General features: G+C 42.0%; 1 protein-coding gene across 3 annotated transcripts in view; it reads right to left on the reverse strand.

Moving 5' to 3' along the window:
* NCK2 (NCK adaptor protein 2) overlaps positions 1 to 27,159 on the reverse strand; it is a 168,305-nt gene that overhangs the window by 52,797 nt on the left and 88,349 nt on the right. For all 3 annotated transcript variants that reach the window (XM_066267859.1, XM_066267857.1, XM_066267858.1), the window contains one exon: positions 4,255 to 4,496. In XM_066267859.1, the coding sequence (XP_066123956.1) occupies positions 4,255 to 4,480 (226 nt within the window). In that variant the 5' untranslated portion in view covers positions 4,481 to 4,496. The remainder of the gene's footprint in view (positions 1 to 4,254; positions 4,497 to 27,159) is intronic.

A 27,159-nucleotide genomic window follows, 5' to 3' on the forward strand; every position in this document is an offset into this window, starting at 1 on the left:
CATCATCTGGAAATTAACATTGATACATAATTACCAGTTATGTCTGGGACCCCACTCAAGTTTTGCTAAGTATTTTAGCTCTAAAATACAAAAACTTGTTATCACTACAATTTCCTCTAACATTCTAAGTGCCTGTCTCTGCCACAGATTCCTAGCAAATGCCCATCTATTAAATCTTGATATTTAACTTGGTATAGTAAAAACAAAATAAAACAAAAGAACTCTCAAATTTGAGTTGAAGTCCCATCTCTGTCTCAAATCTATGACTAGTAGTGTGTTCTTGGGCAAGTCACTTAGCCACTCTAAAGTCAACCCTAGCATGGCTATGCCTTTAAGAAGGCTGTAAATTTCATTCATAGGAACCCCCACCCCTCATCCAAAAGCATTAGCTCAAACCAGTGTCAGAGCTATTTTACAGTTAGCTGGCATTGTGGAATCCCTAGGGCAGCTCCACTCTGCCCCCAGGTCTGGTTGGAATCACAGAGGTGGGATTCCAATGACTCCAGGTTTCTAACTACCTTAGGGATGGTCACACTGGGACAAATGCTCAAGGAGCAAACCCTGAGGCACATCACTTTTAGCTCTAGATGCTCGAAGTGGTTAGCAATGGGCATGGTGCCTTGGAACAGAGATTATAGATGAAACTGTATCATTTCATGTAAAGAAGTCGGCACCTGGACTTAGCCATGAGAAGAGTTAACCTTTAGGGCTTTGGGTGGGTTCTAGCTGTTATATAAAGTGGCAACAAATCTTTGAAAAACACCACTCTGGGAGCAGCTTCTCCACAGCTAAAGATTTAGCACAATGCTTTAAAACATCTAACCATTCTGATTTTATAAGTCAGGCTGCAATGTCAAGGCCAGATTGTAGCCCAGGAATGGTCTTCCAGCTAAGCTGCAGGGCTGTGCAGCTGAAGTCCTTCAGGGCATCAGCTGGGCTCAGCCAGCAGAAAGGGCTCCTAACAACTGCGCCTTGTTGTCTATGCAGAACTTCTCTTGTTCATGATCATAAGTTGAATATGAGAGGAGATCCAGTATATATAAGTGTTTAGCCCATGGGTAAATAAGAGTACATATTGTTTTATTCAATTATAAGTTATTAAAGAGAAAGAAAGAATGGCCATCCTTTCCTAACAGATAGATCTTTTCATCGAAGTCACTCTAACCAATTATTATATGCAATTAATTTAATTTACTTCACAAACAAGGGCATTATCCTCCAGAACCAGAACACAACCATCAAAATCAGTAAATTAACATACCAAGTGAGTATAAGGAAGCAGGAGATTACTTGATAGAGTTATCTACAAGCAATTAGAGATACAAACACACATTTATAACACTTATGACTTTCCTGGGGAGTCCTGGCACATTTTTCCAAACCAGACATTTGCCAGGGAAATCTTACCATGTATTTAGGAGTTAGGTAGATTTCTAGAGCAATACAAATTACAAATGTGGATGACACCATAAGTAGCTACTAGAAGCTTAACATATGCACTGTAGTTTCTGATTTGCTTTCACTCCTTCTAATGCACAGTGGAGATCAGTTCTGCTGACTGCATAATTGATCTAAAATCATACTGTAATTCAGAAGGCACACTGGTGACAGTAACATAGACGGAAAGCCATGAACACTTTAGCTCCATTTTTTTTTTAGCAACAGAGACCCTTGAGAGGCTGCAGAAAGTCTTCACGTTCCTTCTTGACAATGATGCCATGTCAAGTCTGGCCGTGGAGATATAAGAAGTCTCTCCACCACTGTGATTCTGGCAGGGCACCTCTCTTCTCTTTGATACTACTCAAGAAGGCAATGAAAACCTCGTGCTGAGGTAACACAGTCTCTCTTTGTCCAGGAAAAGCAGGGCTGTGGGACAGCATGACAGATACACCAAATCAGAAAGACACACAACAAAGGGGGCAGTGTTCTACGGTGATAGAAGTACCGACCTTCAGACTGTGAACAGCAACTGCTCCTAACAGAAATGGATGTTAGAAGTATAATTGTATCTGTATTTTTTCAACACCCAATACTCAGTACCAAGCATCCAAGGCAGTGTGTGCCTGAATGGAGACTGAAGCTGGGAGGACAGCTGTCACCCTACAAGAGCATCAGGCACTCAGTGCAGCTCCTAGGACATGGGAGCCCAGGGGAGAGGGAAAGAAAAGCAAACTTGGACTCTATTTAAGGAAGAGCTTTCTAACAATTTGTGTTTTCCAAAAATGGAACTGGTTGCCTTAGAAGCAGAAGGGTTCCAGCAGCGCTGGGTGGCCATCTGTCAGGGGCGGGGCGTGGCGGCGAGCACCCAGCACAAGGGTGCTGGCTAAGCTGGTTTCCTCTGCACCCTCTGCACGGAGGCCCCTGGCACACTAGCATACTGAACTAACTGGTCACAGCTCTGATCAGAGCTCGTAAAAAACTAAGCAGGAAAGATATGGACAACAGTTTCAATCTGAGGCTTTGTCTTCTCTCCTGCTAAAACTGAAGGAAAAAACGACAAGGTATTCAGGGAATTTTCAGATAATTCAGAGTGTTTGTTTTACCTTATTTTGCTTCCCAGTATTTCAATCAGTTTCTGGGCATTTCATTCTTTACTAGAATCTCACAAATATATTTTTAAAAATGGATAAGAAACAAAACAAGTCAACAGTGTTTAGTAGCTAAAAAAAAAAGGAAGAAAAGCACTCTGGTATGTGAAAAGCTAAAATTGGAAAAAAATAATTCAGCTTAGGCACTTAAGGTATTTATCTAAATCTTTTTTTTTTTAATTTTATTTATTCATTTTTAGAGAGGAGAGAGAGAAGGAGAGAGAGAAACAGAGAGGGAGAGAGAGAGGAGGGGGGAGGAGCTGGAAAGCATCAACTCCCATATGTGCCTTGACCAGGCAAGCCCAGGGTTTCGAACCGGCGACCTCAGCATTTCCAGGTCGACGCTTTATCCACTGCGCCACCACAGGTCAGGCTTAAGGTATTTATCTATTCATCTTACCCACATTTCTTTACCACAGTTAAGTAAGAGTTATAAGCATTCGACAATGTTTCTTTATAGTGACTTGCTTGGAAAACAAAGATAAAGGGATGGAGTGTAGTGGAAAAAGGATCAGACCGCTCATGAAAAATGGAATTTGTACATTAGGCTCAGAATCTTGTAGAGCTGGTGAGTGATTCATACACAGGGCTGTGTTTCACTTCCCTCTCCAAATCATGGACATAACATGAAAATCACACGAAAATACTACCCAACTATTTTGAAGAGTTAGTAGACTTCTCAAGATTTCAAGAATGACAGACAAATATTTTGCAACACCTACTACATTTGGTGTATAATTTTCTTTTTAGTTTCCCCATCTTCTCTCCTAAATGAAAAAAAATCCTTTTGTCAGAAATAAAAAGAAGAAACTTAAGTAAATATAACATAGGTGATAATATTGACTTATCTCAATAGCAAACTCTTAAGTGATAACCAGCAGCCTCATATACAACCACATGATACTCATCTAAGGAGGCAATAAATTTTTAAATGGCAGGGCAGTTCCGTTATTCTTTCAAAAGGCCCTTAAAGTTATCTTCTCATGAAGCAGTAACTGCTGTGAGTCTGATATGCATACAAATACAAAGGCAAGGCTGGCCACCATTAACTCCCGACACTGGAGAAGAGACAGGCACGTGGGAAGGAAGCTGGACGCGCCAGCAGAGCTGAGCCCCCAGAAGCCCCCACCGGAGTGGCTTTAGACAGCCTCCAACATCACACTGGTGCTCGCTCAGTTACACTGTCGAGGGCTGTGGTATGAAATTCATCCAGGTTCAAAGTGCTTCTCACTATTTCCTTCTCTGTGCATTAGAGGCTAAATGGACAGGATTTTGTAAGAGAGAAGATCAAACGGAATGTCACAGGCAGAGCTGTTGGTATTTTTGGAAGTGGTGACTCCACCACAGAACCTTCTTGAATGCTGACGCCAGGAGAGAGAAACACGTGCAGGCACTGGAAACACATAGAAGTGTCAATGTGCACAAGGTTCCAAACTCTAATCTCTACGAAATGACAAACACAACATTTCTCCATCTCGGTCTCTTAATTTACAGAGATTAAAAAAACAACAACCAACAACTAGCACAATGTTACAATGTTAACATTTAAAATACAAACTAAAAAGATGAACACTCTCTCCTCAAAAGGCACCTACCAGGCTTCCTCACTCTTCATAACAGAAAGTAGCTCAGCTCTAACCTGGGTCCCAGTGCCACAAACACTCACCTAGTGTGTCCTTCAGGTTCTTCACCAGAGAGCCCTTCTTCAGACTGTTCTTTCTCTCCACGTAGTTGGATGGCACGTAGCCCGTCCTATTGGCAGCGTTCCTAACCCGCCACCATGTCTTAGAGTCATCAAGCAGCCATAGGCGTTCGTTCTTCTTAATGTCCAGCTCCTGGTCCTGTTGGGCAGTGTAGTCCCACTTCGCTATCACAATAACTTCTTCTGTCATCTTTCATGGAGTCCTCCTGCCAGCAAAACATTTGGAGATGCTCATTAAAGAACCAACCAAACATTTCATCCTTTGCATCAACTTGAAATATTATGCAATTGACAGCTTTTATTACAGCTTGGCAACTGGTTTTCTCCTGGGTCCTGAAATACTCAACCTTAACATGACCTTCTTTCAATAAGTTTTTTGTTTAAAAACTGCAGCCTTTTAAAACAAATCTTAATTTTGTGCACTGGGAATTCTTCATGCTCTGCCAAATACAAAAACAAACTTTCAAAAAATTCTAAGCAACAATAATATCATGAATGTGTTCACCATGAATATGTTCGTCCAATTAAGCAACACCAGGTCCTTAGAGCTGGTATGTTTACATCCACTTTCTTACTATATGCTGAATTTCATGAACGTATTTAATAATAATAAAAAAACACACCCAAAACTCTTCCTATAAATTAAAATTACAGAGATTAAAAAAACAACAACCAACAACTAGCACAATGTTACAATGTTAACATTTAAAATACAAACTAAAAAGATGAACACTCTCTCCTCAAAAGGCACCTACCAGGCTTCCAATGTGGTATCCTACAGTGAATCCTCAAATAGAAAAAAAAATTAGTGAAACACCAGTCAAACGCAAAAAAGTCTAGTTAATGGGAAGGTACCAATGTCACTCTCTTAGTTTTGACAAAGGTGCCACGGTTTATACTAGGGGAAACTGAGTTAAAAATATATAGGAATGTTTTGTGCTACTTTTGTGATATTTCTATAAATATAAAATTATTCTTGAAACCTGCACACGGATGTTTATAGAAGCTTCATTCATCATTGCCAAAATTTGGGAACAATGTAGATGTCCTTCAGGAGATGAACAGATAAATAAACTGTGGCATATCCAGATAATGGAATATTAGTGATAAAACGAAATGAGCTTTCAAGCCATGAAAACCCATGGAGAAACCTTCAATGCATGTTCCTAAGGGAAAGAAACCCAACTGAAAAGGCCGTATGTTGTCTGATTCTCACAAAGGCTCTCTTTCACCACTTAAGTCAGGCTCCTCTGAATCCTGTCCCCCGATGAGGCCTCAACTTTCGTACTTCTATACCAGACTCTGCATTGCTCAATTTTAATTAGAATCATGCTCAGGTGGTTTATCCCAGAATCCTCCACCCTCACCCAGGTGAAGATCACCTTGACCTCCTGTGAGGTCAACCTAGCCAGAACACCCCCTTTAAAGTTTCCTTTTAGGACTTCTCCAGTCATCCACCCCTATCTGTTCCTACAGTAAACTCCTACTTTGCCTTCCTGTGTTTAGAGTTGAGCCCGGCCTCTCTCCCCGCTGCCAAACTCCCATGCTGCAGCCCCTGCAAGTGTGCCCTATTGTCTTTTAATAAGTGACAATATTTTTTCTTTAACAATTCGAACAGTAGATGTTCTGGAAAAGGCAAAACTATGGAGACAGTAAAAAGACCTCTGATTTCCATGGACATGAGGGAGGAAAGGATGAACTGGAAGGACACAAATAACCTTTAGGTCAGTGAGACTGCTCTGTGTGGTACTTTATTATTATTATTATTATTTTTTTGTGACAGAGGGAGGGACAGATAGAGACAGACAGGAAGGGAGAGAGATGAGAAGCATCAATTCTTTGTTGCAGCACCTTAGTTGTTCACTGATTGCTTTCTCACATGTGCTTTGACAGGGTAGCAACAGCAGAGCAAGTGATCCCTTGCTCAAGCCAGAGACCTTGGGATCAAGCCAGGGACCTTGGGCTTCAAGCCAGTGACCTTTGGGCTCAAGCCAGTGACCATGGGGTCACGTCTATGATCCCATGCTCAAGCTGGTGACCTCAGGGTTTCAAACCTGGGTCCTCTGCATCCTAGTCGACGCTCTATCCACTGCGCCACCACCTGGTCAGGCTGCATGGTACTTTAATAGTGGGGATATGTCAATATACATTTGTCAAGACCCACAACATGTACAATATAAAGGGTGACCTGTAATATACAACTAGTCCAAAATAAAAAGTTTATTAACATAAATAAATAAATATAGCATATTATATATCTAGAGACATCAGTTTTGGAAGTATTAAGTGGCAAAGTCACATCTGAATGACTAAAATGAATACAACTGTCACTTACTCTAGCAGCTACATGCTCTTAGGTAGAATATAGGCCAGGATTTTTTCAGCGAGAAAATTCTGTATTCAGTCCTTCAACTGACTAGAAGTTTCCTCAAAACTAGAAAAAAAGGAAAAATATAAAGACCACTGACTAAAACCCACTTCCTGTCTGACAAAAAGGAGTTCTCATGATTTTATAGGGATGACTCCAGGATTACAGAGGTAGCCTATGCACACAGATGCCACAAAGGCATGAATATAATTTTTAAATAACATGACACTTTCTACTTGATGCTATAAAAATTTATAAAGAATGCATGTTCACTTCCATAAATTAATCAAAATTGAGATAATGAACCTTTTGGGAAGGAGGCAATGTTTAATAAAGCTTTTGTATAGTGTATACAATGACCAATAGGGCAGAGTTTACACAAAGCTCATTTCCTAAAGGTAGACAGTTTTGTAATCTACTTTCAGAAAATCTCAAGTCCATACCACATGCCTCTTTATCCTAACTGACCTTTCTGTCAGAATAGATTTTTAAAGTCATAAAGATGGTTTGTTTGTTTTTTAATGATCAAAGCAACTTATTAATTTTCTGCATGGCTTTAGGTGAGGAGCTGGCCAGGCACAGTGTACTTCAATGAACACTGAACATAACACGTGAGTTCAAACAACACCAGTGCCTGAGGCCTCGCAGAGGTCAGCTACATCAGAGTCTCTAGGAGGGAGGGCTGAGCATCAGCTATTTACAGCTTGTGTTTCTGACAAGCCTGAGAAGGGAAAAACCACAAAGATGGAACAGAGTCACCAAATGGCGTCCCCAGGCTGCATTCCTGGTCACCAGACCTATGGACTGTGATCAAAACTCAAAGGTTGAGTTTACTAAGGTAAATGTTGAGTGCATGGTGGGCACCTGACATGCATGAACTCACTGAATGAACGTCTGGGACTGCCCTTGCAGGGAGGGAGCTGTTATCCTTCAGGATGCAAAAGATCACAGAGATGAAGTGACTTGCTAAATGACAGGGTCAGGATTTAAGCCTAGGTCTGTTGACTCCCAAATCTGTGTTTGTGTGCTCACTTCTGGGGGTGGTTGGTTGGGTGAAGGCCTACTGCATGGTCTGTGTTCTGATGGACTTATTCCAACCCAGGAAATCTACGATACTATGACAGGTGAAAACAGAAAGTTCCTATGTACCAACAAAAGGACTGGTACTTCCTTAGTCACAGCATGGGTTTTAAACCAATTCTAATTGATTTATGACAGCTTCCCATCAATATAAAAGCTTCAGGGGACAGCCAATCAACAACCAACTTACTCCAAGAAGTTGGCCTATCAGAAAGTGCTTCAGTCCAGTATTACAGAAGGCCAGCAATAAACTACGATATCTGTCCCTGATAAAGTCACCAAACAACAACCTGAGTGCTTTTGATTGTCAGCCAATCGATAGCAATCTCATTGGAGTAATCAGCATATACAGCTGAAGGTCAGCCAACCCTTGAACATCTCTGCTTCTGAAACTCAACGAATACCCGATCCCATATTTTCCAAAAACCTTCACCAAAGGAGCTTTGCACGGGAGACTGAGTTGGAACCACACCCTCCTTAGTCGACCAGGAACACGGTCAGCTCTTTCAGAAGCAGAGTCGTGGCTGTGGAGAGTTGCGCTCATTGCTCCTGCTGTTTCATGCCAGGGCTGCCACCCTCAGCGACCCTGAGGACATGGGAAAGGTGTCTAGTCTATGTGGAAGGGAGCAAATGAAGGTGCTCTGAAGGGAGGTGATGCTGGACAACCACCAGATGAATGGAGGGGACAGAGAGGTGGCCTTAGGGGAAAGGGACAAGGAAAGGAAACGGATTTCAGTCTTGAAAGACGGGACACAGTCAAAGGAGGGCACTGCAGGCCAAAAAGGGATCAGCAAGAACCAGGGAGGTAACACACTGCTAAGCAGAAGAATGAAGAACGCAGGACTCCAGAGAATAATTTAAAATAAAAAGTATAAACAGGATATGGATTTCTGGATGTTCTCTTTTTTCAAGCCATTTCAATGTGAAGTGCCCTCCCCTCACCCCAAGCCATCAGCCTATATTCCTGCCAACACCTAATCTTTCTTCTCTTTGCCAACAGTGGCTGGAAAGGCAGGCTGGAGACCCATTCTGGAGGGAACTGCATGTTGGGCAAGAGTGCAGATTTGACCCCTGAGACCTTGGGAAACTGTTTTTAGAACCCTGCTTTCTGTCTAAAAATGATACTGTTAACTGTATCTAGTGGGTTATGGCTGGGTGACATACTCCTCATGATATCCTGTGTTCCTACAATACCAAATGGTCACCGATATTTCCCAAGAGGCCTTGGGGATCAAGTTGAACCACTTGGTCATAATGGCAAATCTGGGACTCAAAGCTTAGCTCAGACATCTGTATGTCCACCTCGGACTCCAGCTTATTCTGCACAATGGGAGTAACAATCACCGCTTAGCCTCGCAAGGTGCCCAGGATAAGTGTGACAGTGCAGTATTTCAGAAGGTGGAACTGAGTGTAACAGAGTCCTGCCTTAGCCCACTGCCTGCTCTTTCACAGGAGCTTGTGAGACAGCTCTGAGCACACCACCCAGCACAGGAGGGAAACAAGGATGAGAACCCTCTGTCCACTACAGCACACTTTATAAATTTAAGGTGGGGCTTGGACTAGCCTCCTTCCTTCATTTAGTTGGGATTTACTAAGCACTTTACACACACACACACACAGAGAGAAAGAGAGAGAGAGAGAGAGAGAGAGAGAGAGAGAGAGAGAGAGAGAGCACAGTCTTCCAAGGCACTAGGTAGGATTCCTTGGTGAGCAAGACTGACTAGGTGTCTGGTTTTTTGTGACTCAGGCCCTGGGCACAAGGAGCACCTCCTTGGAGACAGACTTGTAGCACATTGCTGCAGGAAACTAATGTGGGAATAATGATGCCAAGGCCAGTCAAGAAGCCCTATGTTTTCCCTCATGCATTACAATGTTTCCTCTCTTGGTGCATATTTGCAAACAGTTAAAAATAGTACATCTGCATTAAGGAGACCTACCTCAAAGAAGCAGTCTCAGAAACAACTAAAACACTTTATACTTTTTTTTTAAGCACTCGCATATGAGAGAGAAAGAGACAAACAGGAACAGACAGACAGGAGGGTAGAGAGATGAGAAGCATCACTTTAGTTGTTCATTAATTGCTTTCTCATATGTGCCTTGACTGGGGGGCGGGTGTTCCAGCCAAGCCAGTGACCCCTTGCTCAAGCTAGCAACCTTGGGCTCAAGCCAGTGAGTTTGGGCTCAAGCTAGTGACCTTGGGCTCAAGCAAGCGACCTTGGGCTTCAAGCCAGTGACCATAGGGTCATGTCTATGATCCCACGCTCAAGCCAGCAACCTCAGAGTTTTGAACCTGGGTCCTCAGCGTCTGCCTGATCAGGCTACCTTATACATTCTTTATTAAAGTTTCAAGTTGTGTTGTAGATAAAAGACTTGTCAGATGCCAAAGAATCTACTAGGGATTGGCAGGAATCTGTGGCATCCTGTTGGGCAACAGAATACCCATTGGTGGCTTTTCACAAGCAGTGTCACTAATCACAACTAATTCACTTCAGCTGTAAGTAGAATACAATATGGAATCTAGCGGCTGTCCCTATTCTGAGGAAGTTCATTAAGCTGTGACAAGAGTCATTCTTACTACTTCCCGAAGGTACAAAGATACACTACATGTAAAAGAGGAAATGAACACAGTGCTAGGCTCAACACACCTCTTCCCATAGCCAGCACAGATGCCGCCGAAGTGGGTGAGGAGCATGTGGCTATAGTGTGGGACACGAACACTCACTCAGTACCTGCTCACCAACTGGTCACAGCACACCTCTGAAACAGAATTACCTACAGAGACATTTAACAACTGGGGAAACCGGGCGAAGAGATGTTAAACACAGGCTGTCCCTAGGTTATGAACAAGAGGTTCCACAGGTTTCTTCTGAAGTTGAATTTGTAAGTTGGAGCAGGTACATTTGTTTACCTAGTAAATGCAACTTAGAGAGATTTTTGTCTTAGTATTTATTTTTACCTTTCTGTGCATCTAAATACTTAAACCATTTTCAAACCTACAAAATCTGTCTTTTGTAATTCAGGGGACTGCCTGTCCAAACCCACAAAACTATCATACAAAGGGCCTGAGCTGAGATCCAAACCCACTAGAAGTGTCTTATCACCAAGCCCAGGCTTCACCTGCTACCCTCTCCTGCCTGGTAGCATTCCTCGGGGGCAGAATTTTGTAGCATAGCTAAAAAAAGGAATCCCCAGGGTAAGGTAGATGCTGATAAACAAGAACTGAGTTTCAACTTCATTTTGATAAGCGGGAAAGTGAAAATACTAAATGAGAAACAACGGTTGGAGCCCCCGATTCTCCAGGTATGATCTGGGAAGCACCTTTTTGGGTATTTTTCCCATTTTTGTCCTTTTATTAAATTTACTGGGGTGACACCAGTTAAAAAAATTATACAAGTTTCAGGTGGACAGTTCTACAACACATCACGTACACTGTTCTGTGTGTTTACTGCCTCAAGCCAAGTCTCCGTCCATCACCGTTTACCCCCACACCCTCTCCCCCCCCAGCATTCACCATGCTGTTGTCTGTGTCCATGATTTCCTTTTTTAAAACTATTTTTTGCTCAATCCCTCTATCCCTTCCAAGCCACCCTCAACAGCTGTCAGCCTGCTCTCTTATCTATGAATCTGTCTCTATTTTGTTAGTTTATTTTGTTCATGAGATTCCATATAAGAGTGAAATCATATGGCACTTGTCTTTCTCTGACTGGCTTATTTCACTTAGCATAATGCTCTCCAGTCCATCCTTGCTGTCACAAATGGTAAGATCTCCTTCTTTCTTATGGCTTAGTAGTATTCCAGCTGTGTAGCACAGCTTTTTTTATCCACTCAGCTACTGATGGGCACTCAGGCTACTTCTTCTAAGTCTTACTATTGTAAATAATACTGCAATGAACATAGGAATACAAATTTTCTTTCGAATTAATGTTTCAGGTTTCTTCAGATAAACCCCTGGTCATAAGGCAGTTCCATTTTTAATTTTTTAAAAAGATTTTATTTATTGATTTTAGGGAGAGGAGAGAGAGAGAAAGAGAGAGAGAGAGAGAGAGAGAGAGAGAGAGAAGGGTGGGTAGGAGTGGGAAGCATCAACTCATAGTAGTTGCTTCTATGTGTCTTGACTGGGCAAACCTAGGGTTTCAGACAAGTGACACTGCACCACCACAGGTCGGGCTCATCTTCTTTAGTTATTAGAGAAATGCAAATCAAAACTGCAATGCGATACCACCTCACACCTGTTAGATTAGCTATTATTAACAAGACAGGTAATAGCAAATGTTGGAGAGGCTGTGGAGAAAAAGGAACCCTCATACACTGTTGGTGGGAATGTAAAGTAGTACAACCATTATGGAAGAAAGTATGGTGGTTCCTCAAAAAACTGAAAATAGAATTACCTTATGACGCAGCAATCCCTCCACTGGGTATATACCCCAAAAACTCAGAAACATTGATACGTAAAGACACATGCAGCCCCATGTTCATTGCAGCATTGTTCACAATGGCCAGGACATGGAAACAACCAAAAAGTCCATCAATAGATGACTGGATAAAGAAGATGTGGCACATATACACTATGGAATACTACTCAGCCATAAGAAATGATGACATCGGATCATTTACAGCAAAATGGTGGGATCTTGATAACATGATACGAAGTGAAATAAGTAAATCAGAAAAACCAGGAACTGCATTATTCCATACGTAGGTGGAACATAAAAGTGAAACTAAGAGACATTGATAAGAGTGTGGTGGTTACAGGGGGAGGAGGAGAGGGAGAGGGAAAGGGGGAGGGGGAGGGGCACAAAGAAAACTAGATAGAAGGTGAGGGAGGACAATCTGACTTTGGGTGATGGGTATGCAACATAAGTGAACGACAAGATAACCTGGACTTGTTATCTTTGAATATATGTATCCTGATTTATTGATGTCACCCCATTAAAAATAAAATTATTAAAAAAATTTTTTTTGAAGTAACTCCCACTGCTTTTCACAGTGGCTGTACCAACGTGCATTTCCACCAGCAGAGTAGGAGAGTTCCTTCTTCTCCACACCCTCGTCAACACTTGTTGTTTATGGATTTATTGATGATAACCATTCTGACAGGTGTCAGGGGATATCTCACTGTGCTTTTAATTTGCATTTCACTGAGGATTAGTGATGTTGAGTATCTTTTCATGTCTATTGGCCCTCTGGATGTCCTCTTTAGAGAAATGTTCATTCAGGTCCTTTGCCCATTTTTTAATTGAATTGTTTAATTTTTTGGTATTATAAGTCCTCTATAAATTTTGAATATTAATCCCTTATCAGATGTACCGGCAAAGATATTTTCCCCATTCAATGGGTTGTCTTTTCATTTTGCTGAGTTTTCTTTGCTGTGCAAAAACTTTTAGTTTGCTGTAGCCCCAGATGTTTATTTTTTCTTTTGTTTTCCTTGTTTGAGAAGAAATATCAAAAAAAGACTCCTATGAGAAATGTCTGAGATTTCATTGCCTATGTTTTCTTCCATGAGTTTTATGGTTTTGAATCTAATATTTAAATCTTTATTCCATTTTGAGTTTATCCTCATGTATGGTGTAAGAATGTAGTTTAGTTTCTTTTTTTCCCCACATTATCTGTCCAATTTTCCCAACACCATTTATTGAAGAGACTGTCTTTATCTCATTGTATGTTTTTACCTCCTTTGTCAAATAGTCATCCCTCGCCATACTGTGGTTCATTTTTTGCAGTCTCACTGTATTGTGGATTTTTAAATTGTGTATATCTAATTTTGTATTGTGGATTTTTCACTATATCACAGGATTTTGCAGTATGTATGTATTTTTATATATTTATTATTTTAATTATTTCTGCGGTAAAATAAGCATTTTCTAGCCTAAAAAATTGAAAATATAAAAAGAGTTTGGGAAAGGTTTATAGAAGTGTGGGGAGGGTTCATAAAGCCTTAAAATATATACAAATACAGTAATAAAATAAATATAAGGTCACTGCTTCAAAGATTTTCGCCTATGGCAGGGGTTCTAGAACCTAACCCAGGATAGATGAGGGACCACTATATTAATTGACTATAGCCTGAATGATGATGGTGCAATGAATAGTTTTGACCTGGGATGCTGAGGACCCAGGTTCGAAAACTTAAGGTTGCAGGCTTGGGCGTGGGCTCATCTGGCTTGAGTACAGGCTCACCAGCTTGACTGTGGGATAACTGACATGATCTCATGGTTGCTGGCTTGAGCCCAAAGGTGCTTGGCTTGAGCAAGGGGTCCTGGCTCGGCTGGAGCCCCCCCCCCCCAATCAAGGCACATATGAGAAGCAATCAATGAACAACTAAGTGCTCCAACTCTGAGTTGATGTTTCTCATCTCTCTCCCTTCACCATCTCCCTAGCTTAAAAATAAATTACTATCAGAGCATGGGTTTATTTCTGGGTTCTCTGTTCTGTTCCATTGATCTCAATGTCTGTTTTTTTTTCAATGTCTGTTTTTATGCCCAGTATCAAGCTGTTTTGGTTATTATGGCTTTATAAAAGAGTTTGATATCGGGTAGTGTGAGTCCTCCAACTTTGTTCTTCTTTCTCAAAATTGCTGTTGCTATTTGGGGTCTTTTGTGGTTCCATATAAATTTTGGAGATATTTATTCTAGTTCTGTGAAATACACCATGGTATCTTGATAAGAATTGTGTTGAATCTATAGATTGCTTTGGGTAGTATGGACATTTTAATGATAATTCTTCTTATCTATGAACATGGTATACAGTTCCATGTTCTGTAGAAGATTTGTATCTTCTTCCATTTCTTTCTTCAGTGACTTACAATTTTCTGAGTACAGTTCTTTTACATCCTTGGTTCAATTTATTCCTAGGTATTTTATTCTTTTGAAGCAATTTTGAATATGGCTGTTTTCTTAGTTTCCCTTTCTGATACAGTAAGTCCCTGAGTTAAAAATATCTGACTTATGTGCAACTCACACTTATGAACCAGGTGCCATAAGGGATATTGGTAATCAACTGCAGTTGGACATTGGTGAAAATGATATCATAGAGTTACTCAACTCCCATGAGAAAGCACTAAACAATGAAGACCTGGAACTAGAGCAGCAGATGATACATAGCATTTAATGAAGAAAACAGGGACCTAGAAACTCCAGAACTGAAAAAGTTTTCTGTAAAGGAGTTAACTGCTTGTTGAAGCAGAAATGGCAAAATTAGAGGAGCAAGATCCTATACAGAGAGGTTCACTAAAACTTACTGTATATTTACCAAAGGCCTGAGATGTTACAAGGCCATTTATGATGGGAAAAAGAAAACCTGTGTATAAACCTCCCTGATGCCTACTTCAAGAAACTGACTGCAGCAGCAGAATCTCTTAACACCAGTTCCCTCCTCTCCAACAGGTCCATCATCTTCTATTTTAACCAAGATTGTTTAAGGTTGCATTTGAAAATGTTTAAGTATTTATATGCACAGAAAGGTAAAAATGAATGCTATGTTAAGATAAACATCTAAGTCACATGTGATAGATAAATGCACCTGTTCCAACTTACATACAAATTCAACTTAAGAACAAACCTATGGAACCTATCTCATTTGTAACCTCGGGACAGCCTATAGTTCATTATTGGTGTAAAAAAATGCAACCGATTTCTAAATATTTATTTTGTTTCCTGCTACTTTATTGAATTCATTTACCAGTTCTGGTAGTTTTTTTGTGGAATCTTTAGGGTTCATGTCATCTGTAAATAATGGCAGTTTTACTTCTTCCTTTCCAATTTGGATGACTTTTTTCTTCATTCTGTCTGACTGCTGTGGCTAGGACTTTCAGTACTATATTGAATAAGAGTGGTGATAGCGGTAATCCTGTCTTGAGAGCATAAAGGAAACACTCGTCTTTTTTTGCCTGTTGAGTATGATGTTGGCTGTGGGTTTATCATATATGGTCTTTATTACGTTGAGGTATGTTCCCTCTATTCTTACTTTGCTGAAAGTTTTTATCACAAATAGGTGCTAGATTTTCTGCATCTATTGATATAATCAGGTGGTTTTTATCCTTTATTTTGTTTATGGGGTGTATCACATTTACTGATTTGTGAATATTGTACCAATCTTGCATCCCAGAAGTAAATCCCAATCGATCATGCTGTATGATTTTTTTAATGTACTGCTGGATCACTTTGCTAGTATTTTGTTGAGGGTTTTATAATCTTATGTTCATCAGGGATTTTGGCCTATAGTTTTCTTTCTTTGTAGTGTTTTTACCTGGTTTTGGAATTAGGATAATGCTGGCCTTGTAAAATAAGCTTGGGAGTCTTTCCTCCTCTTAAATTTTTTGAAATAGTTTGAGAAGGATAAGTGTTAGTTCTTCTTTGAATGTTTGGTAAAATTTCCCTGTGAAGCCACTGATTCCAGAACTTTTCTTTGTTGGGATTTTTTTTGATAATTGCATTAAGTTCACTAGTTGTAATCTGTTTTGTTTTCTTTTTAATTTTTATTGAGGTTGTTGGGGTGACGCTGGTTAAAAAATTACACAGGTTTCAGGTGCCCAATTCTGTAACACATCATCTGTACACTGCATTGTGTGTTTGCCCCAAGTCAAATCTTCTTCCATCACGACCTACCTCCCCTCTACCGTCCTCCACCTCCCTTACCACCTTCTCCCTCCTGTAACCCCCACACTGTTGTCTTTCTCTGATTCTTTTTCATTCAGTTTTGGAAGATTGTATATTTCTAGAAAGTTATCCATTTCTTCCAGATTTTCCAATTTGTTGGCATATACTTGTTCGTATTGCTGGTTTTTAAATATTAGAGAAAGGGTAAAAGAAGACTGGACTGATTTAAAGGTAAAAGTTTCCTAATTCTAAACTGCAGGGTGTGTGGGGAGACAGCCACTTTCCTGCAGCCGCTGCTGAAAGGGCAGCTGAATGGTACAGGCTCGAATCACTAGGACTCCTGCGAACTTTGCCCCATGAGTTATTTTGAAGAAAGTCTTTCTATGGTTTTGTAACTTTATTGGATTATAGTTATAGCCTGTGGCCTGTGAAATCTCTATTAGGTCTTTGAATTTGTGAAGGTGCCCTTTGTGGCCACTGAGGTGACCCATTCCTCTAAGTGTTCCTCTCTAGTAAATGGCCAGGGTTTGAAACTCAGTCTCAGCATGGAGGCTAGTGACCTTGGGGGGAAGTTGTTTTAACCTCACTGACCACAATTTCTTTTTTTGTAAATGGGGTCAAGGCTTCGGTGAGGATGAAATGTGACAAGGGCTAGATCAAGTACCTGATACCCGGTCCATGTAGGATAAATGTCAGACATTCCTGCTCTTCCTACATTTGTGTAATGCTGAGTTGGGATTTGAATGAAGCTTTGACAGGGATTCAAAAATAGATCTGCAGTAGATTACATAGAGCCAAAAAACAAAGAGAGAGAAAACCTAAAATCACGGGAAGACTAATGCTCCAAGGCAGTGCCATAAAATGTACTGTGAATCCTACTTAGAAAGGGTTATAAGGAGAGCCCCGGGCTTTCTGGGTATATCCCCGCTCCCACTGGAGTGAATACTAATGATACCAGCTTTTCAGCCTAGAGAGATTTTCATGTGTCCATAGTATTTACTAGAATATATTTTAAAGACAAAGAAGTTATTTTCAAAATAAAAATTTAAATATCTATTAATGTTTATTCCAGAGAACCAGCAAGTGAAAAAGACACTTAAGTACCCAGTATAGGGGTGAGGGGGGTCATTGGCTTTCTGCCCTCTGCCTCTGATGTCTGCCCTTCCCAGGCCCCTCCTAGCCCTCCTTACTGGGAGCTCTGAAGCTCACTCCCCAGCTGGCTGCAGGACCATTGTGTCCAGGCCTCTACTCCTCAGGCTGCTGGCTCCAGGCAGCCAGACACGCCCCCAGCAGACACATCCCAGTAGACATACCCCCTCCAGACACGCCCCCAGCAGACACACCCCCTCCAGACAAGCCCCCTCCAGACACTCCCCAGTTCCCTAACGGCAACATTCACTTTTTAAAGAGTGATTATAGGAAGTATCAGTATATACCACAGGATTTCCTTTTTAGATTGTGCTAAAATACTTAAAATTGGTTAAAATGGTAAATTTTAAGTGTACAGTTGAGTAGTATTAAATATTTTTACATTGCTGTATAACCAGCACCACCATCCTTCTTTGGAAATTTTCATCTTCTAAAACTGTAACTCTGTATTCATTACAAACTAGCTCCTCAACCTCCTCTCCCTAGCAACCACCATCCCACATTTCTTTTTTTTTTTTTTTTTTTTTTGGTAATTTTCTGAAGCTGGAAACAGGGAGAGATAGTCAGATAGACTCCCGCATGCGCCCGACCGGGATCCACCCGGCACGCCCACCAGGGGGCGACGCTCTGCCCACCAGGGGGCAATGCTCTGCCCCTCCGGGGCATCGCTCTGTTGCGACCAGAGCCACTCTAGCGCCTGGGGAAGAGGCCAAGGAGCCATCCCTAGTACCCAGGCCATCTTTGCTCCAATGGAGCCTTGGCTGCGGGAGGGGAAGAGAGAGACAGAGAGGAAAGGGGGGGTGGGGTGGAGAAGCAGATGGGCGCTTCTCCTGTGTGCCCTGGCCGGGAATCGAATCCGGGACTTCTGCATGCCAGGCCGACGCTCTACCACTGAGCCAACCGGCCAGGGCCACCATCCCACATTTCTGTCTCTAATTCTGATGCTGTGTAAGTAGAATCATACAGTATTTCCCCTGTTGTGATGGGCTTATCTCACTTAGCATAATGTCCTCAAGGTTCATCTGAGTTGTAGCCTGTGTCAGAATTTCCTTCCTTTTTAAAAAGCCTGAAAAATATTCCATTATAAGTATAGACCACGTTTTGTTTATCCATTTGTCCATCGATGGACACACGGGTTGCTGTGCCTTTTGGCCTTTGTGAACAATGTGCTATGAACATGGGTGTGCAAATCTCTTCAAGACTCTGCTTTCAATCTTTGGGGGTCTATACCCAAAAGTGAAATTGCTGGATCATGTGGTAGTTCCAGTTTTAAGTTTTTGAAGAACCACTAAACTATTTTCTGTAACAACTGCACAATTTTACATTTCCACCAGCAGTACACAATTTCTCCACACCCTCACCAATGTGTGTGATTCTGTTTTTTTGACAGCAGTCATCCGACTGGGTGTGAGGCACACATAATTTCTTTTTTTTTAATTTTTATTTTATTTATTCATTTTAGAGAGGAGAGGGAGAGACAGAGAAAGAGAGAGAGAGAGAGAGAGAGAGAGAGAAGAGGGGGAGGAGCTGGAAGCATCAACTCCCATATGTGCCTTGACCAGGCAAGCCCAGGGTTTCAAACTGGCGACCTCAGCATTTCCAGGTCGACACTTTATCCACTGCGCCACCACAGGTCAGGCGCACACGTAATTTCTTAAGTGAACCTTCCTTTTACTGGGTCCTGAACAATATTTGTTAGCAGATGTCAATTCTCAAGAAAAATAAAATTTTATACTTTAAAATAAATCTAGAGTTTTCTCCTCTGCTCTACTCCTTTGGCCACTTTTTTAAGTGAACATCTATTATTTTTCATCCTTTATGCTGGGATCAATCACCTCTCTTTCCCCATTAAACCACATTAATAAAAATACCCTAAAATGTGAGTTTATCAACCAGTTTTTAAGAGTTAATCATCAGCCCTGGTCAGTTGGCTCAGTGGTAGAGAATCAGCCTGGCATGTGATATCCCAAGTTCGATTCCTGGTCAGGGCACACAGAAGAAGCCACCATCTGTTCCTCCACTTCTCCCTCTTCTCTCTTTCTCTCTATCTCTCTTCCCCTCCGCAGCCAGGGCTCAAATGGTTCAGGTGAGCTGGCCCTGGGCACTGAGGATGACTCCCTGGCCTCACATCAGGTGCTGAAGTAGCTCAGTTGCTGAGCAGTGGCCCCAGATGGGCAGAACAACACCTTATAAGGGGCTTGCTGGGTAGATCCCAGTCAGGGGAGGAGGGGCATGCAGGAGTTTATCTCTCTGCCTCCACACCTCTCACTTAATAATAATAAAACAAAGTTAATCACCAAGCAATTCATTTTACTAAGTAATACTAAATGAAATGTCAGGACACAACCAGTATTCCAGAGACTAGACTACAAGTCCACACAACTCATTCATGCCTAGGACATTTTACAGAAAAATAAAACTGGGAACTATGCTGCTTCAGCTAGAATCTGGGAAATGCTATTTTTACACATAATTTACCACTCAAGCCATGAGAGTGTCCATGTTGCTGAACTTTGTTAGCTTCCTCAGTTTCCATATGGGCATCTTAGACTTTCACTGCACTCGGAAGGAGGCTGTGAAAGTTAAGTGATTTGAGCACCATCATTTTGGAGAATCACTGTCAGTTTAATAAGCCAATTTAAAACTCAACCACACTGAAGTTGGAATCAACATTGTCTTATGCCAGCCTAGAACACATCACAGTAATGAAGTGAAGAGACAAATATCAACAATGGAAAAATACCCCCCAAAATCAAATTCATAGAAACAGACTAGAAAAGTGCTGAAGTAGCTCAGTTGCTGAGCAGTGGCCCTTGTTGCCAAGGGTTGTGGGGGAAATAGGGAAAGGTTGGTAAAGGGACTAGCTCTCAACTGTAAGATCTGAGGACCCAGGGTAAAACATGGTGACTATGTAGTTGATACCATGGTTATTTAGCATTAAAATTTACTAAGAGAATAGAACTAAAATGTTTTCACTGAAAAAGAGGATAAATATGTGAGGTGATGGATGTGTTAATTAACTAGACGGGGAGGATTCTTTCACCATGTATACATACATCAAATCACCACGATGTACCCTTTAAATACCTTACAAGGTTTTTTAAAAAGTTTTTTTTAAAGTTGAACTTTAAAAAAAAGAAAATGAAGGAAAAAAAATACCCATCTTTAAAAATAAACAGTGATCTCTCTGGTGAAACTTGACCCCCTTTAAAATGCATACCCACTGCTCACAAAGTAGAGAAACAGTCACCATTTTTAGGTGTTTATTAGGCCTATTTTTTTTCCAAAACCAGAAAAGGAGTTGTAACTTTTATAACTTAAGTATTTAGTTCCTAAACACATCAAAATAGAAATGTCATGAGCTTCCTCAATCCTTTCAAATGAACTCAGCTACATTAATTAATACCTGATCTTCTCCTTACCACCTGTTAGCCATGGTTCTCTGTCTAATTCTGAAACACACAAGGGTGAAATGAAAAGCAGAGATCAAAATCACACATTCTGTATCATCTGGGTCTCGTCCTTTTCACACACGATTAGCTACCAAGATCATTTTAGTTCTTCAGATCTACATGGCTTATGTCCATGTTCCTAAGCATTCTATGTTTTAGATTTCCCTATTTAACAGAATGGGAAATTACAGAAAGCCCCTCTGCACACTGACCTGGGGTGGCACCCTCAGCCACTATCTCAGCAGGGAGCCTGAACCAGGGTGGCAGGGACCCAGGAAGTGGGAGGGGACAAGAGTTACTCTGGGTCAAATCACTACACAAGTACCTCTACAGATGCTTTTGGAAAAAGAAATGCTAATATTTATCCCAAGCATACAATTTTTTAAGGATATCTTCCCTCTCATCCAAGAAAACAGAATGAGGAAATAAAGATTTCTAGCATATGGCCTTGGCCGGTAGAGCATCAGCCCTGTGTGTGGAAGTCCTGGGTTCAATTCCTAGTCAGGGCACACAGGAGAAGCTACCATCTGCTTCTCTACCCCTCCTCCCTCTTCTCTCTCTCTTTCTTCTTCTTCTGCAGCTATGGTTCGATTGGTTCTAGCAAGTTGGCCAGGGCACTGAGGATGGCTCCATGGTCTTGCCTCAGGCGCTAAAATAGCTCCGTTACTGAGCAGTGGCGCAGTGGCCCCAGATGGGCAGAGCATCATCCCAGTAGGGGGCTTACTGGATGGATCCCCATTGGGGTACATGTGGGAGTCTGTCTCTCTGCTTCCCTGCCTCTCAATTAAAAAAAAAGATTTCTAGCATATGTACTGATTTTTTACAATACATTTTTTTTAGAACTGTTTTAGTTTCCCCTATTATTAACATCTTATATCAGTATGGTATATTTGTTACAATTAATAAACCAAGATTGATAGATTATTAACTAGAGTCCATATTTTATTCAGGTGTCCGTAGTTTCTTATCTAATGCCCCTTTTGTAAAACCCAGGATCCCATCCAGGACACCATATTACATTTGGTCATCATGTCTCTTCAAGCCCTTTTTGGCTATGGCAGTTTTTCAGACTTTCCTTGTTTCGATGACCTTTATGAGGACTATTTGTCAGATATTTTGCAGAGTATCTCCTTAGGGGTTGGATTTGTCTGGTGTTTTTCTCCTCATAGGACTGAAGCCATGGGTTTGGGGAGAGGAAGCCACATGTGAAGTGGCATTGTCAATGCATCCTGTCAAGGGTGTGTAGCACCTATATAACTATCACTGCTGATGTCTACCTGGACTGCCTGACTGAGGTAGTGTTGGCAAGGTCTTTCCACTGTGAAGTCATTCTTTCCCCCTTTTTCACACTGTGCTTTTTGGAAGGACGTATCCAAGCATAGCCTACACTTAAGAGCTATGCCTCGTCACCTTGAGGGAGACTACCTACAACATTTTCTAGAATTCTGCACAAGAGATTTGTCTATCTTTCTTCGTTTTTAATTTACTCAATCACTTATTTATATCAGTATGAACTATATTTACTTTACTCTTTAGGCTATAATCTGATACTTATTTTGTTGCTCGAGTTGTTTTAACATTGGCTATTGAGTGCTCTTTCAGTTGGGTTCTGAGTCCCTTTGACATAGCACCATCACTGTGAGTTCTGTGAGTGTGTGTGTGTGTGTGTGTGTGTTCTGAGCACTTCCTTACTTCTGGCACCACAAGGTACTCCAGGCTCACCTTGTATCTTCTGTCAGTCTCAGGATCAATATGGCTGATGTTACAATAAACAGCGGTTATCTACAATACATTTCACTTTTGGTACATTTTGCACACGAGAGTTCTATGTCAATATTAGTCCACCTCCTGGGTCACATTGCTACTCTATGAGAATGATGGTATTTGATTCTGAGTAGCCTTTCCTACTGCTGCTTTTAAGTAATACCTTGCACTGGTGACCTAACTTACTTGCTCAGGGTCTACCCTGCTGACGAGCCCACCCCCATCATAACCATGGCCACCTTCTCCCACCACCCATTCCTCCTGCAGCCTATTTCTCGAGAGTTGGTCCCATCCCTGCCTCCTCAGAAATCTGCGCCAGACCTGATCCTACCTGCGGTCTTTGCTATATGCACTTCACATGACTCCAAGCTTACCTACTTATTTTTACTCTTGATTTAGGTGAGCCAAAGCTAAGTAACACCTGTCAAGAGCACTTACAGAGATCTCAGTCGCTCTAAATCAGGAGTCTGACAAGGGTACCAGAAGTTCCAAGGGGGCATTTACACCTGAATATGCAACGGAAGCTCTCAATACCTGCTGACCAGTCCCGTTTTAGACGTCTGATCACTGGCTCAGCCCCTCTGGCCAGCCCCTCTGTCAGGGGCTCCACATCCTTTTCTCCCTCTGTGAGGGGTCTACTTCGGATCTTTCTTTTCCACCTGCTAATGTCTCCTCCCCTTTCCTGCAGTTTCCATTGAGGAATGACTTTGCTTCTTGTTTCACTGTGAAAACCAGAAGCAGTCAGAAGGAAACATCTGTCCACACCTGGAAACCCTGCACTGCCCCTTTTGTGCCTGGATGCCCTGCCAAGGCCTGTCTTCTGTGCCCTGAATGCCACCCCTGCTGCCTCCTGAAGGAATCTGCTCCTGTAGTTATCGCCCACTCTACTTGTCACGAATATTTCCCTTTGCAGATCATTGTACCTGCCAGTTGACAGCTGACACTGTCCATCAGTCCCTTCCCGAACACGCCCTTCACTTGGCTCCAGGCTCACACAGCCCTGTTCTTCCTCCCCGACTGTTCCTTCTCAGGGTCCTTGCTGGGTCCTACCTGTGTTTCTGACTTTCAGATGCAGGAGCAGCTGGGCTGTCTGGGGGCCTACTTCCCCTTTCACTCCCTTGATGAGTATGTCCATTCTTTTGGCTCTGGGTACCATCTCTGTGCAGGGTGCTCCCAAAGGTAGGTCTCTACTCCTGCCTGAACGCCAGACTGCTACTCCCAATGGCCTGTTCCACACCTCCACCTGGGTGTCCAATGTGCACTTCAGACTTAACATGTCCGAACAGAACTCTTCACTCTCTCCACCAAAAACAAAAGAAAGCAAATCAAATAAATAACCACAGCAGAAACCTCCTGTCTCCCACAGCATTTCTTTCTGAGCAAGACATAGAAGATAGCCAACCACCCAGTTGTCATCAGGCCAAAAACCTTAAGACTCCCTCCCTTTCACTCCCCATCCATTTCATCAGCAAACCTTAGACGCTTGCCTTCAGAACACATCTGGAACCAAACCAGTCCTCACTTGTACACTGACCAGCTCCACGCTATTCAGTGGAGCCTGGCCTGGTCGCTATTTCCATCCTCCACATGGCTCCAGTCTGCTTCCTTAACAGCAGCCTGTGACAGCTGGAAAATGGACAGTGATCTGTGCTACTGCGCTGTTCGAACCTTGCTCTAGCTTCCCATCACTCTAGAACAAAATCTGCACTCACGCTGCTGGAATGCTCTTCCCCTCAACATTTACACAGGTCCCGGTCCCCTCACTTCCCTTCACTTCGTCAGGCCTCCAGCCAAATGTCACATCTCTTGCTCCTCCCTCCCTCTCAGGTCCCATTCCTGACTAAATCCTACCCTTCCCACCCAGCCCCACCTGCCTGCAGGGTCTACAGTGGCGGCTGCCTCTCTTCCACATCTTGCCCCCACAACAACATGACCAGTACTTCTTACATATTTTACCGATCGATCATCCATGTTCTCTCACCTGATGTAATTCTTTGAGGATGAGCACTTTGTCTCCTCATGAACAGAGCACTTAGAAGGACCTGAGCCTATGATGTGTGCAGCAAGGACGTGCAGGAACAAGTGGATGAGGGCCCACAGACGCCCTGTGCGTAGCTGTCCAGGCTACCTCCACAAGAACCCATCGTGGGGGCTGATGTCCCCTACTGAAGTCCTCACTGCAGATACATTCAAGTGTCAGAGGCTTCACCTAACACTATCTCCCCTTTGGCTATAGTCATTGTTGTTATACATAATAAGGGCTCCTTACTCATGATGGAAGCCATAGAAAAATTCCAATTAAAAATTTAAATTTTATAGGCCCTGGCCAGTTTGCTCAGTGGTAGAGAGTCGCCTGGCGTGCAGGGGACCCGGGTTCGATTCCTGGCCAGGGCACATAGGAGAAGCGCCCATCTGCTTCTCCACCTCCCCCTTCCTCTCTGTCTCTCTCTTCCCCTCCTGCAGCCAAGGCTCCATTGGAGCAAAGATGGCCCGGGCGCTGGGGATGGCTCCTTGGCCTCTGCCCCAGGCGCTAGAGTGGCTCTGGTTGCGGCAGAGCGATGCCCCGGAGGGGCAGAACATCGCCCCCTGGTGGGCAGAGCTTTGCCCCTGGTGGGCGTGCCGGGTGGATCCCGGTCGGGCGCATGCGGGAGTCTGACTGTCTCTCCCTGTTTCCAGCTTCAGAAAAAAAAAAAATACAAAAAAAAAAATTTTAATTTTATAATGTTCAACTACTTTAAGTAAAAGGGTCAAAGTATGTGGAATATATATAAATATTCATAAAATGCAGATCAATAATGAAAAGTGAATGTTCTTGCTCTTTCTAGCAACTGACTAGCACAGCAACACATAATGAAAAGATAAAAGGTTAGCAAAAGCTCATTAAACCACTGAGAAGCACAGTCTAAGACTAGATTATTTACCTGTCAAAAATAACTTAAGTACTGTCAATACAATTCCAGAATTTTCCCTGGCTGGGTAGCTCAGTTGGTTAAAACATCATCCCGACACACCAAGTTTGTGGGTTCAATACCTGATCAGGGCACATACAAGAATCAACCAATAAATGCCAAAATAAGTGGAACAACAAATTGATGTTTCTGTCTCTCTCTCTTCCCCTCCTAAAAGTCAATAAATATTACAAAATAATAAATAAAATAAAAACTTTGTATTTATCTTTTTCAACCCCAAATTAAAAAAAAAAAAAGGTTGTTGAACACTGAACCCCAAAGTAGATATGGCTCTTTCAGCAGAGCTATAAGAATACAAGAATCCCTTTTACATGAAACATTCAAGTTTATAAACAGCAGTATCCATTGTTGGCAGAGTAAAAGACTGTTCTAGTTAAAATATAGTCTGGATTCTCACGTAGGAGTTATCAATTTTCACAGATGAAAACATAGTAAGATATACTTGCAAAAAACCACTGTAAACAGCACATGTGCTCATGAAGTGCTGGTATCTATAATACATAAACACCTTTACAATTCAAGAAGAAAGAGACCCACAACTCAGTTGAAAAGCAAGCAAAAGACAATGTCATTACACAGAAGGGCAGCACAATGGCATAAAACACAGCAAAGCTCAACTGCATTAATAACTGAGATCACAATGAGATACCCTTTATACTAGAGGAAAAAATGAAAAATATGGTCAGTGCTGGGAAGGTGTGAAGCAAAGGGAATCTCCGCATTCTGCTGGAGAGAGTAAAATGGGGAGTGCAACAGCCTCAGGCACAAAAAATAGCTCAGTACTCGACCATCAGCCCCAGACAGGGTTGCCAGGTGGATCCTGGTTGGGGTGCATGTGGGAGTCTGCCTCACTGTCTCCCTCCTCTCACCTAAAAAAAAGAAGAAATGTCAATCTGTTACTAATGAATTAGTAATGAGTTCTCATGATAGGATTTGAGGATTTGCACTAATTTCTACCTTATATTGCCACGAAATATATGACTGCATTTATAAATGACCAAGTTTTAAAAGTTCCACTGCAATGACTATTAGAAAGATTGAGTTCCCATTGGTAGGAGTTTTTTCTTTTTTTTTTTTAATGTAAGGAATGGAAATTTCCTGGGGTTAGATGTGAAACACCCCAGTAAGTGTTCGTTTCACATAAGGTCTGGAGGAGGCAGCTGGGAGTTCCCTGTCAATTCAATTAGAGCCAACAACATCCTGGGAGGGTGTGGTCAGAATAGTGCAAGTTCAGGGTCAGGGAGAAAGGAGGAGGACTTGGAGTCAGGCCCTACAAAAGGGAGCTCCAAGCTCTCCATTCCAACCAGGGCCTAGACCTGGAACTCACAGTGAACAACACCGTAAATAAACAGACAAGGTGTCATTTTCTCCAAAAAAAAAAATCAACAAAGGAAAATAAGGGACAGGTTCAGACACTTAGTACCCTTATAAAATATAAAATACTGCATATTAATTCTGTATCATTCTGGTTAACACATATTAGAGGGGAACAA

Source organism: Saccopteryx bilineata, chromosome 3 (assembly GCF_036850765.1).
Source record: "Saccopteryx bilineata isolate mSacBil1 chromosome 3, mSacBil1_pri_phased_curated, whole genome shotgun sequence".
Taxonomy (NCBI): Eukaryota; Metazoa; Chordata; class Mammalia; order Chiroptera; family Emballonuridae; genus Saccopteryx; species Saccopteryx bilineata.